Genomic DNA, 14,157 nt, shown 5'->3' on the forward strand with positions numbered 1-14,157 from the left:
GCTCTAGAAGTTATTCTGGTGATTTATTTCATAATATTTGAGTTGTGTAGCTCTACAATTTTACTGGTCGTCAGTTATCGGAGCAGTATTGTGGGAATTTCCTTTTAGTAAAAGTGGGGAATTCGATGTAGCGGACGTCGTTGGTAGCTTGTAAAATTGGAACTTCGTAATTGCACTGCGCAAAAGGTCGCATGTTGAGGAAGTTAGATTGTTAGGTTATGTGAATTGTAGTGGTTGTTTTGATATAATTACATAATGTTATTAGCGACTGCCCACAAGTTAATATATCCACAACTTTGCTAGAACTTTCACTGATTTTGTTTGATATTTATTTATAAACATAATTGTATTATTTTAAAAATCGCATTGCAGGTAGTTATAATTTTGATTAAAATCATGAGTTTGTCTTACATTTATAACATTACCTTATTTTGAATGTTAAGTAATGTGATTTTAAATAATGCGATTATTATTTCAGAATGGATGAACAAGCGTGTCCTCGGTGCAAAACTACGAAGTACAGAAATCCGTCTTTGAAGCTTATGGTCAACATTTGTGGTCATGCTTTGTGTGAAAGTTGTGTTGATTTACTTTTTCTCAAAGGTGTGTATTTAAGAGTATACGCTGTTAGTATTTCTTTATAGTTGCGTTACTAAAGAAAAATAAGATGGATTTACGTGCTTGGCTTCTAGATGAGTCGTACATTTACGTACAGTAAATAAAAGACAAGTTGAGCGGAGACTGCAATTTCGCAGCGGAATAAGGCTGGAGAGCTGCTGTGAAAATGATGGTCGGCAGAGGGGCGGGATCGCATGCCTTGCATGTAATCTTTTTGGTACCTACGTACATAAAGAAAAAGCGAGTTTTTTAAGGTTGACTATCAATGATAGGTTAGGTTTGATTAATTCAAGGTTTTGGTATGCCTTGCATGTAAGCATTTTGACCGGTAGGTGGTTATGGATAGTATCCGCCTTCCTTTGGTAGCGCAATTGTAAAGAAATTTTAACCGTACATGTTTAATGGTTAACACTTCCACATTGCTAAACATACCTTTCGTTATTTTTGCCGCTTTCCCCCCACACTTAAGAAAAAGGATAAAGCAATGGTAAGTGATTCAAGATCTTTGAAGTATCGGCGTAAAGAATATGACATTTTCTCGGGACTGAGAAAGTGGGAGGATTTACTGTTTTAAGTTTCACGCGAATGGAAGAATATTGGTCCTAACGTTCACTTGTGCAGTTCTTAACGGGAAAAATTTGGCTTCCTTGTCTATTCCTCCCTACTCTTCCACAGCCTTAGTGACAAGTAGTCCCATTATCGTTGACAAGATTAGGTAGGGTGTGATAAGGAGAACTATTTTCTCTACAAATAACTCCATTATCGTAGACAAGGTTAGGTAGGATTTGATAAGGAGAAATACAGGTTGAACCAGCCAGAGCTAGACTCCTAACCACACTCGTGGCGGCTGATTCATATGTAATGATGCTACCATATGCAGAGGATTCGTTCTGCGCTTCCGTGGTTAGTGTTCCGTAATGATGTATTTAGGCCTAATGAATTCACAAATCATGTTCGAAATGACGTCCTTGTGATATCTTGCAGGCTCCACATCTCCTGAAGACATGTCCAGCAACTCACCACAGTTCATTCTCCGAAATGGCTCGAATTTATGTCATGTAGCAGTTCGTGAAATCGGTCTGGATTTTTCACTGTCCTAGTGACGATTGTTTTGAGAGTTCGCGTAACCACTGAGATGGAACCACAGTCTAGTATATACAGTCACGAAGCTCAATACTTAATACTCGTAAATATGCATCCATAGATAGTTGCGGCTCGTGCCTTTCTTGGATGGGTGTTCACAAAAAAATATGAGTAATGAACACACATATATTCTCGTATAGCTGAGTCACAGATAGAGATAAACTAGTTCCTATATGCAAGCACCAAATCTACGCATATAAAACCAAAATTAAAACCATTAAACAAGAGTAGAGTAAAACTAATTCATAGGACTCACCTTAACTGCTGTTGTAGATGGTGTTGAAGATCTGGATTTATTTGTAGAGAAACACCATTCGCATAGTTTTGAGCGATGCAAACTTATCAATAACTATTACTGAAGTTTCTAATGTTGTTAACAAGTTTTTTTTTTTTTTTTTCCACTGCCAACATAGTCAATGTACTTAATCGGTCTTCTATCATGGTGTTACAGAGGAATGTTTTAATTCTCTTTTCATTTAATACACTCACAATTTCACACACGTCCGTCTCCAAACTTCAAGTATTTCTGTTTCAACTTTCAATATGCACCATTGGAGCTTGTATTTTCCTTACTTTGCTGAACAAAAGACAACAGAATCAGCCCCCGTGTGTAACGGTATTTTGAAAAGAAAGAGTAAAGAGAGAAAACGAGGAAAGAGGGAGAAAGGAACATGATGCCAGACCCAAGAGAGATGGAGCATCTCTTTCTCTGTCACTAGCACGTTAAGATTTGTGCGAGCCAGAGCTATTGTAACCATTGTACCAAACCAGAAAATATTCTCGCCTGAGGCTATTTCACCCTGCTAGAGAAAAATTGTGCGAGCTGCTGTTAACGTGCATTCTTCCACCATGTCAACCTGTCCAATGGAGATTTAAAGACACACGTCACACGAACGGGACATTCTCTCGAGACAAAAAAATGTAGGAACGTCATTGCACATTGGAAAGTAATAGATGTACCTGTAATAATATTAATACAATAATATGTTTGATTATTGTTGGTTTATAAGGTGTTCACGTGCTCCTGTGCTCATATAGAGGAACCGCCGCTGGTTGCTAACCACTAGAATTGCTAGTATCGTCTCATTACAGGCAATGCAAAATAGTACCTGCACAGTCTATTGTTCGTAGTACCCTCATAAACTCAAGCTTCGTGACTGTATATACTAGACTGTGGTGGAACCATACTTCGTCACTAAAAAATTAAGGTGGGATCAAGTAGTCCATCATACACTGACTGTTGGAACCACATGCAAAACCTAAGTCTGCTCTGATAATTGGGTTCTGTTAAACTTTGAACTACACGAATTTTGTAAGGTTTTGAAGACTGTGACACTCCTACCTACTGAGCTACATGATGGGATGATGTTGTAGGACTTTTCTCTAATTGATGACCAATTTCATGTAACATCTTCTCAGTGAGAACACGCTTCACACATGTTCGTTTCTTATCCAATACTGATCCAGTTGTACGAAATTTCTTCACTAAATTGTAAATCATTGCTTTAGTAGGCTCTGGCGAATCAGGGAATGACTGACGGTAGTTTGTTACAACTGTTCTCCAAGATTCGTATTTCACAAAGTTGTCCTAAATCAGACGTGGGCATCAGTAGTACATGTCGAACGGAGTCGAACGCACGGACGCGATCTCCCTCCCTCCACACCCTTAGCTGGGATACCTGTCCGACTGGTTGAAGCACTGGCGGTCAGCGGTGGATTTCACTAAAAAAAAAAAATATCGCTCTCTAAGGAAGCTCCTGAAGTAAAAAAGTCCAAAAATATTATTTCCACAAAGAATGGAAAAATGAATTCTTTTGTTGCGAAGAAGGGGAAAGCGTTAGGTGCTTATTATGCTACAAAATTTTACTAGCACATTGAGTGACATTATGAAAAGATTCGTTTTAATGGAACAATTTTTTTTATTTTATTTTTTATAATAATAGTACTCCACACCTGTGGAGCAACGGTTAGCGCGTCTGGCCGCGAAACCCCAAGTGCAAGTGCACAACTATGGCTGGTTTAGATGTATATAAGCTTAACAACTTTGCAAAGTAAAATATTCACATCTTCGGAGTTTTGTTATGAAAATTGCTTCTCTGTTTGGCTCATCCTTTATTTGTGAACAGTTTTTTTCTCAGTTGGCCATTGTAAAATCCAAATCAAGATCACACATTTCAGACGAAAATTTATTCTCTCAGCTCACAATTGCAATGTCTGACATAACTCCAAATTTTGATACACTTGCTGATTTACGTGACGAAGAATAAACGAATCCTTTCTTTTAAGGGCATGAGTCAATTGACGTAAATTGACAAAAACAACAAAGAACTACAGTAAGAAGTTTAAAAAATAGTCTAATTGTTGTTTTTCTGTTTCTTAGTAATGTGCTTGATATTTTGTTATGAATCTATTTTTCCTTAGTTTCTTAATTTTATTTTCAAGGGATGCAAATTAGTGACTGATGCCCTTTCAAAACAAATAGATTCAGATTATGGCATTACTTTTTAACTGTTGTGGAATTGTACGTTTTATATCATTTTATAAGGTTTTTACAGTAATTGTTTAAATTAGAAATACAGTTATGTTTCAGCTTTTTGTAAAATAGTTTGTATTTGTTTGGAAAATTTGTTTTCTTTCATTGTTATTATTCATAAAAATAACATTTGTAGAAAACTGTGTATCTTTTTGTCCTGCGTAATTACTTAACGTTCCGTGTTTGAATACTTCATGCGATCCACCGCTGAGTATTACGTTAACAGGTGATGCGTGTTGCAGCAATCAGAGTAGTATGGCGCATCTCTTTAAATGCCCACGTCTGTCCTAAATAAACACTCGTTGTTCAAGGCTATATTTCATAATGGACACACTACCGTAGCCTACTCTAAATGTATGATATACTGTGTGAACGTTTCTATGTAACTAAACACGAAACGTACGCGAGGAAGAGGTTTGATCACTGTGATGGCACAGCAGTTACTACGCATACGACTTTCCGCTGATGCCGGTCTAGTCCTGGCTGACTCACCCTGTATTTTCTCTACAAATAACCCCATTTTCAGTGACAAAGTTAGGTAGGGTTTGATAAGGGGATAGATTAATGATGATACCCCACTCCTCAATGACAAGGTTAGGTACGGTTTAATGAGATGGAATGAGATGAGAGAATGAAAATAGCCCCACTGTCAGTGACAAGCTTAGGAAGAGCTTGAGGATATATGTTAGCGATAAGTAACCCCTACAAATCCAAAAAAAAAAAATAATAATAATCGGAACAAGGAAGATGTATTTAGTAGTAAAATCTTTCTTTTTATAAAGACAACATCAAATTAATTATTATATTCAAGACTTTAAATTTCAATAAGATTACACATAAAATAAATTTACTAAAAAGTAGAATAGTATTAAACGAAAATGTGAGCATGGAAAAGAATGTTGTAACTGTAATTGATATTGATTTACGTAATTAATATGTTAAGTGTGTTTACATGTATGCTGCAAGATGTATAAATAAGCAAATAGCTTGCTGACAAGCATGTAGCAGGAATTTAGACCACTGATCGCCAAAAGCTGTGTCGCGACACATGCCCCTGCCTCCACTCAAGCGTAACCATGACATCATATCCCCACCCTCTGTTTACAGCCATCACTTCGATATAAGTAAAGACATTTATCAGCAGCGGACATACGCATGTAATGTTACAAGTGTGTAGGATAATATGTTTCGATGTCTTTTCGAAAACAGATAATAAGTAAAAACTTAATTTTAAGGAGCATGGAAGGAAAAGTATTTATTTTGTGCAGATGGCAAAAATATGAGATACTTAATTTGTTGTAAAATTTTAAATGACGTATAAAAGAACAATGTACGTTGTCATTATTCTTGTTGTTATGAAGACTGCCACGCCCTTACCTGTAACTTGAATAATAAACGAATAATAAAAAGTAACAGCTTCTATGTCTTAATGGGGTAAAATACTTCGACGTTTTTTTCGACGCATGTAGTGTAATTTGAATATTTCATTAATAAATAAAGAATAAAAAATATCGGCTTCTATGTCTTAATCGGAGTAAAATACTTCAACGTTTTTTTAAGTATGTAGTGTAATTTACAACTTCGTGACTAGCCTGATACGTTTTTCTAATTTCAAATATCTGCTGATGTGAAGTACACGCTCTTTTTATGTTAAATAAGGAAATAAATTTATGTTATTTTATTAATAATACAAAAATAATTATTAGGAGGATAAAAATTAACATGGAAAAAGTGTGTATAGTTAATAAGTAGAAGAATATTATATTGCTTTCGTTTTTTGGTCACAGTCCGTCTCTGCACTGTTATTCACTCCATTACCTGAGGAGATACCCACTCCACTCCTCTCTCTGCGATAGTGGTGTGCGGGTCACAATTTCGTGGTGTTTGGCAACCACTGATTTAGACCGACCTACTGCACTCACTGAGAAATACTGATTCAGCTATTGCAGTGTGCTGGCTATATGTCAACAACTGCTAACCTGGATGCAGTGTGATGACAGGGAAGAATTAGTTAACATGCATGAGTGAACTTGTAACTAAACATAAATATGAAAGTTATAGAATAAATTTAGATGATTAAAGTAAAAAAAGAAAAATTGATTTAAAAATGTTTATGGTAGAAAATTGTCAAAAGGAGCAGATAAATACTGTAAGTTTTAAAGTTTTAATAGTTATCACGATCGGTTTAAACATGCACTAAAACCAGACGTAAGTGCAAGTTTGAACCAATAAATTACTGAGATTTGCGTTAGATTAATTAGTTTAGGAAATTGTATATTTATTATGTATGACTACTTTTTGTATATAGATCATTTTTAAATTATTAAGTTTGTACTTCTGTGAACTAATTTCAATAAATCATATCATAAATCAAGTAACCCCTACTGTCAGTAATAAGTAGGGCTAGGATTCGTATGCAAATGCATCTTTTTTCTGGCCAGTTGAAAGCTATGCAAAAACATTTGGGTTCGGTACAATACACAGGCGTGACGATATAACACTAAAAAATATACATAGATACTATATGATAAGGTTACCAGATGTCCCCGTTTCCCAGGGACAGTCCCCGAATTTTACTTTTTGTCCCCAAACAAAATTCGTCCCCGAAATATTCCCGAATCTAATAATTTGGTCACAGATTTTAAGTATTAATTTACAGTTCTATGAAAATTCAGTTGAATATCTCAGTGTCTGGGACATTTATTCACTACATAAGCTATACGTGGGATGTATATTGCTAAGATGTCTTCCAGAAAGAGAAAAAATTGAAGAGACAGTCCATTATTTCTCTTCCAATGTAGATAGACTTAAGTGAGAACAGAAGAATAATGGTCCTAACGATAGAAAATAATAATTTTACTTTATAGCATAGCACCATGTTTAAGCTTTAATTTGGTATTTCAGTGAAGTCTTTTGCCCAATTGGAAGTTACTTTTTTTCCTCCGGAAGAATAATAAATGTTGGAAAATGTAAAATAGAAGGAAATAGACACTGAAGATGGCGTAAGTTATAGAAAGTTTAGTGCACTTATGTTATAAATGTCAAAATAATTATGAAATTATTGAGATAATGGGTACAAGTTATATATTTTTTAAAACTAGAAGAATTGAGTTTCCAGATGAGGCAAAAGCATTATTTACCAAAATTTTGAAGAAATCTGACATTTCTAGAGGCAATGTACAGTATACCTTAAATTGAGCTCTGTTCTCCATGTCAGAATTCCATCCAATGTTGTTTTGTCTTTGCCGTAGGATCTCTATATTGGACAAATTATATTAGCAGAAAAGAGTCTGTTCCAGTTTGTCTTGAAGTTTCAGTTTAGAGCTATTTGTCTAGATTCTCCATCTTTGTTTATATATGGATAATGCTGTTTAATTGTGTATTATGTTTTGTTTTGTGTAGGATCTGGATCTTGTCCGGAATGCAACGTGCCATTGCGACGAAGCAATTTTCGAGTGCAGCTGTTTGAAGATTCTATGGTTGAGAAAGAAGTTGATATACGTAAAAGAATATTGAGGGATTTTAATAAGAAAGAAGAAGACTTCGCTACCTTGCGTGAATACAATGACTATTTGGAAGACATAGAGAGTATCATATTCAACTTAACAAACAATATCGATGTTATTGCAACCAATAAGAAGATTGATCAGTACAAGAGGGATAACAGAGAGCTTATCTTAAAAAATAAGTCGAAGATAGGAAGAGAAGAAATGGAGTTAGAGGAACTGCTTGAAGAAGAGAAGCAACAGGAAGAGATAAAGAAAAAAGAATTAGTGAAGCTTGAACTGGAAGAAAAGAAGAAAAAGATAAGAGAGAAAGAAGCTCTTATCGATGAATTGATGTTCTCTAATGCAGATGCGAAGAATATAATGGAAACATTTGCAAGTAACGTCCAAGCAGCGAAGGAAGAGGCAAAGGCAGTTCCTGTGATTCGAGCAACCCAGTTTTCAACAGGCATCAAGTTCAGTCACCAGAGACAACAGACCTTCATGCCAGTGCCTAAGATTGAAGAAGGACCTTTGTACGAATACGAAGCACTGAAACAGCCAACAGACGGACCTGTGCCTCCAACCTGGCAGGACCTGCAGGAGAAGGGCTACGTGAACTATGTTGAACCTGAGCGGAGTGAGCAAAGGGCCGGTGGCTACAGGGCCAATATTTCTTGTATGCGATCTCTGCAAGAAGCTTTGGCAGGGTTGTACCATGTCTCAGACCGGACAGAACTTGTCAGTTGATAGTGCTTTGTTTTACAGGAACTGTTTATTAATCATTTACATTACACCTGCAAAATGTACTTTAATACAGTATTTATACATTTCATTAGTGGTTCACAACTTTAGTATTAGAAGTCTGTAACATTTTCACATCTATGAAATTTGATTACCAGTGAATATGCTTTTATTTCTACCTCAATCTCTTAGTTGACCATAAACTTAAGGTGCATCTACATCAGTGGCGGCTCCTGCATATTTCTTAAGAGGAGGAAAGAAGTTAACAGCGCAAAATGACACCTTCTTGAATGAAACATGCTACACATTAGCCTACATGCATACATGTAAGACCAGGTAGTGTTGGGGTTGGCCTTCCCTTCTGTATAGCAATAATCTGTTCTTGTAAACCGAGTTTCCTAAATTGTCCAAAATATATTATGTTTTCACTTCCATTCATTGTTGAATAATTGCGCAAATTAACAATTACAAGGAAATTCACAACCTCGCAGCATTTTTCGAGCACACTACAGCATCACACGTGTTGGAAGAGACTAGCTACTAACTCGTAACCGGAACCGTTTTACGGAAATGGGAATGCGAAATAATCTGAGGAAAGCGAGAACACTGCACCCACCCACGTGGTCTGTGTTGCCACATGTACATTTTATAAGTTCAGTATCACATACTTTTGAAACTGACAACTTGGCTGTTGTCCTGTCTAGTAAACAATGAATAGAGTGAATTTCAGGGGCCAACTACATAGAACTACTTCCTCTTTGTTTTACATAAACCCGACTTTAACTTTCAAATATCCACGAAAGTTTCAAACCACGAATAGTAGCCTATATAATATTTTTGATTTATAATTTAAAAAAAGTTTACATGGTGTCTTTCATAGCATTGCGTTAAAACTGTTTTTGTTGTGTCTCCTCCTAGATGTGTTATAGTACGATTGAATGCAACATCGTTAGGTGGCAGCGGTAGCGAGCTTGCTGCACGACCAGTCGGTTTCTATTTCCCACCCATGACTGATTCAGAGGAGGATCACCTCACTATCCGTTCATTTACTCGCTTTAAAACTCTGCTTCTTTCTCTGGCCGCTAGTGCGCTGTTGTCTATGTGTGTTAACTGCAGTAGAGGAGGGATGGAGTGCCTTTCCTCCACACAAATAATCTCGCATCTTTCTCACAGTTTTCTACAGCACATGAGCGCGCGTCGTTTAAAACTTGATCAACCGAGTTTTTCTTATAGCTGTGAACTTAAAAATTATCGAATCTTCCTCGAATTTCAAGGCACGTATTTTATTTGGTATTTACTTTCAAAAGAAGAAAATGTGAGGAGGACATTCCTCCCTTCCCTCCCCCGAGGAACCGCCACTGATTCTACATGGTTCAACTTTCCTTTCAATTTTACGTATTCAAGTAATGCATGCAAAGGTGAACGAAATGCATTCAATTGTACATGCTTTTTTCCACTGAAATGAGAGCACATGCAGCAATTGAAAGCTACCCATCGCCTGTGATATCTTGTGTGTTATTTCGTTTAACAGTAGCATGCAGCAAGCAACCGATTGTTTTAGGAGGCCGTGAATAAGCTGAAAATTGTTTTGTTTGCTGGTGGTGGACTTTTTAAACTTAAAATGGCGGCAAGTACGATTAGTTTTAATGAAGATTATCGCAAAAACGAGTCCATATGGAGTGTTCAACCACAATTTTGAGAATCAAGTAGGCTTGAGTATTGGATTGATATTTAATATTAATTTATTAATTAATATTTACAGGATGTTAGTGGTTTGAGTGCACAAATTTTAACAGGAGGTTTTTTGTATGAAATAGAACCAATATTTCTAATGAAATATTTTTCTACAACGAATAGTTCAACCAATAAAAAGTAAATTTGTGGAAAGTTTCGTCGCCAATGTTTTCATATCTCTTTAAAATTTTTAGATTTTCTATGAATGTCACGATAGATTTTAAAAAGATGAACAATTTATGTCTTCGTCTTTTTTTACGTAGAGTGAACTGTTTATTCACAAATTAATGCCATGTACAATACTAAATGATTTAGTTACACAGAAAGTACAGGTAATAAAATTTGAGCATTAATTTGTGAATAAACGGTTCACTTTATGTAAAGAAAGACAAAGAATGAGTTGTTCATTTTTTTAATATCTATTGCGACATTCATAGTAAACCTTAAAATTTTTTAAGAAATGAAAACATCGGCAGTGAAACTTTCCATACAATTTATTTTTTATTGGTTGAACTATGCGTTGTAGAAAAATACTTCATTATAAGTATTGGTTCTATTTCATACAAAGAAGCTCCTGTTAAAATTTGTGCAGTCAAACCCCTAACACTCTGTATATACATGTAGTGAAGATGACATTCAACATGGTGCACCATGTAGACAAAATCTGCATGCACCTTAATTGAACGTTCATTTTCAACTTGATTCTTTCAATATTATCCCCTCATTGCATTCGTACGTGCATGGAAAATTGAGCCGTGTAGATGCAGTGTTAGAAATGTCCGTTATTGTCATGCTCCTAATCTCCTATCTATTCAGTCACGAAGTCTGTGAGTCTTACAGTGGCTGCAATAGTATATAAGAGTGACAGACACTGAGGGAGGATAGTGCTGGGTGCACAGATTATGAGTTTCCTGAGTACGTACAGTCAGTCAGCCCAGCTGTGATGTCGGCTAAGGCCACGGCAGGGAGTGCGAGAACGCATCATCAGTATGAGCTAAATGGCTGTTGAAACCGCACGTGTACAGCAGTGTGCTGAGAAAGGTATGAGGCCAAAATATTATATTGCACAACGAGTATTTATTTACGATTCTTATTTGAGTACAGAATCGGCTCGTACTGTCAGGATATTATTCTTAGAAAATTTTCCTGATGATCGTGTTCCAAGTTGTGCTGGAATTAATAAATTAACAAATTTCGGGAAACAGGAAGTGTGCGAGGTAAGGAGCAAAGAAGATGACACATAGTGCTCACTGAAGAAGTTCTTGATATCGAGCATTGCCTAGAAAATTTCTGGAGATAATTTTATTAATCAGTGCCAGAAATGTTTGGAATATGAAGGAAATCAGTTCCAATATGTCTTTGTGTGACACGTCTGAGTACATGTGTCTGGAAATATTCCTTTTTTGTAATATTATCAGCTAGTGCCATCAGTATTGAAGTTGTAGTTTGGTAAAGCACGGACTCATGTTGCTATATGGCCATGAGTAGAGGCTGTGCGGCCCATGTAGCTGTGTGCATAGCATGGAAAACTCATAATTGTCCACCCGGTACACAGACCTGTGCTGCTAATTTTTGTGTTTTGGAAGTAAAAAAAGTCTTCAAGTTGTTATTGTGATGTTGATACAGTGAGAAAATTAATATGAAACATCATGGTATTGTATACGTTTTGAAAAAAATGTCACATTGGTGTATATATTTCAGTTTGTGAGAATTGAAGAGATTTCAGCAAAAGGAGCCAGCTTCAGTTTTGTATGATTTCAGTTTTACTAAATGTTGGGATGAAGGGAGATGGTACTGTTTAAAATTTGTCTATTGAAGTTCGAAATTTTTTGTTGACTAGTAAAAATATATTTTCAATAGGGAAGAACGAATTTTTAAATTTTGGAGCTGCCTCTTGTATGCACCAAATGATCTGTAAATTTTTCTTGGGTAAGAGAGAAAAGAAACCACCAAATTGAAGTGTACAACACGTTAGAGTAGCAAAGATTAGTATAAAACTTTGTGTGAAACACTGGACACAACAGCATATCATCTCGCAAAAAAAAAAAAAAATAAAAATGTAACTTTTCCTGAATTGTGCCACATCTTAAGGCTTCAGTGCTGATGTAAGATCTATAGAATAAAGGAATACAATAAATTAAGTGAAAAATGGCCTGTCTGCTTGCTGTCAACATCTACAATGCTCCAATCCTGGGGTTGAGGCAAGGAAGAGTCAGCTCTGTCTGTTGAACAACAGGATATCTAAATACTAACACCTGGAAAATGATATATGACTTAAAAACGACAAAAATGGAGTTGTCTCCTTCTTGCTGCAAACCCTTCACTTTTACCAATGACAGACAACAAACTGTTTTAATATCATTTGAGGACGATGTTGGGCTCATTGCTTGTAGGAAGCATTAAAGTAAGTGTTCACTACATTGTATCGCACTGCTTGGGTGAATCGCACGCAACAGATATTTTAAGTGAAGTGTGTTCACTGTAAAGGCTCTACCTCATCAGATTCCGTATCAGCTGTTTAAAACATATGACGTACGATATTGCCATTGCTGAAAATAGACGAGTTTTGAGGTTAGGTCTATTAATCATGAGTGTTAGCGAATAAGAATCTGTAATCGTTTCGTGCTCCTTAATTGAAGAGGAAGAAACGAAAGAAATATTGGTTACGTAATATTTTTGCAAGAAACGACTTGATTACTGTAATGGGAACGCCTCAAATTATATAATTCTTCGCAATTTTCTACACGTGAAATAAGTTTTCCGTCTGCCATTTTGGCGCGACATTGAACATGGCACTACATAATAGTAACAGTTGAGCAGTTAAAAATTGATTTATTAAAGAAGGCCATGATCGCACGCATCGGAAAAGTTGATCACTCGAGAAACGTGGACGGATTTACCGAGAGCTGATGCGTGCAATACAATGTAGTGAACACGGTTACATAACAATTACAGCAAAGATTGTCTTTTTCCGATCTGTGCGATTCGTCTGATGCATGCGATACGATGTAGTGAATGCTTCTCTTTATATTGTTAAATTGTATAGAACATTGCAGACGAGTCCAAAACAGCAAACTAAGGTAGTTAGGCATTGGAAACTTGCTGTAGAAAGTTTAAAGTGAGAGCAATATATGGAGTGCCCCAAATTGATTATACACTCTTTGAAATACTATTTCACAGCAAAGAAATGAGATAGAAATACGATTTTTGCGGTTTATGATTCAGAAGGCAGTGGAAAGCATGGAAACATGTTCATCTGTTTATAAACAAACATGGCGGTGCAATTATCGTTCGATGAATCGTTGGGGGGTTGAATTTGGAACACAACCACCAACAAGGTTAACTATCAAAAGAATCCTAGATAAATTTAAAGTCGACGGAACTGTGCAAGATATGTTGAAAGGGTGGTGCAGAAGAAAGAGAAGTTCCACCCATAACGAGATTGTTGATGCTATCATGCAGACTTTTGCACAGTTCCCAAAGAATTCAATAAGGCAATGTTCTCGTAAAATTGGTATCAGCAAATCCAGTGTTCATCGGATTTTGTGAACTCAAAAATGAAAGCCTTACATTCCGAGACTTGTCCACGCACTGAATGAGGACGACCCAGATAGGCGACTGGAATTTTGTGAGTGATTCTTGAACATATGTGATGAAAGGGAAGATTTTCAAGACTTAATTGTTTGGTCATATGAAGCTAATAGCACAATTAACCAGCACAATTGTGTGTACTGGGCTAAAGAAAACCCACACATTTTTAATCTTCCAGGAGTAAAAGTATGGTGTGGTCTGTCTTCCAGAGGAATAATTGGGCCGTACTTCTTCAAAGGGACTGTCATGGGTGAGATACCTGCAAATGTTGGAGACCACGATTCCACGTCTTAATGACCTCTTTGAAAA

At 36.3% G+C, this 14,157-nt stretch overlaps 1 protein-coding gene across 1 annotated transcript; it reads left to right on the plus strand.

Moving 5' to 3' along the window:
- Window positions 1-141: 141 nt before the first annotated feature.
- On the plus strand, window positions 142-12,408 carry Mat1 (CDK-activating kinase assembly factor). The gene is made up of 3 exons (XM_069846430.1): window positions 142-372; window positions 479-603; window positions 7,697-12,408. The coding sequence occupies exons 2-3, from the start codon at window positions 480-482 to the stop codon at window positions 8,527-8,529; spliced, it is 957 nt and encodes a 318-aa protein (XP_069702531.1). The 5' UTR covers window positions 142-372; window position 479; the 3' UTR covers window positions 8,530-12,408.
- The last annotated feature ends 1,749 nt before the right edge of the window (window positions 12,409-14,157 follow it).

The sequence above is a fragment of the Periplaneta americana genome, chromosome 14 (assembly GCF_040183065.1).
Source record: "Periplaneta americana isolate PAMFEO1 chromosome 14, P.americana_PAMFEO1_priV1, whole genome shotgun sequence".
Classification (NCBI taxonomy): Eukaryota; Metazoa; Arthropoda; class Insecta; order Blattodea; family Blattidae; genus Periplaneta; species Periplaneta americana.

Excerpts from the sequence above, each read along its gene's own strand:
- Mat1 (XM_069846430.1), top strand. The coding sequence starts at position 480 with ATGGATGAACAAGCGTGTCCTCGGTGCAAAACTACGAAGTACAGAAAT. Across the intron at positions 604-7,696 it reads TGATTTACTTTTTCTCAAAG|GATCTGGATCTTGTCCGGAA; the intron begins GTGTGTATTTAA and ends TGTTTTGTGTAG.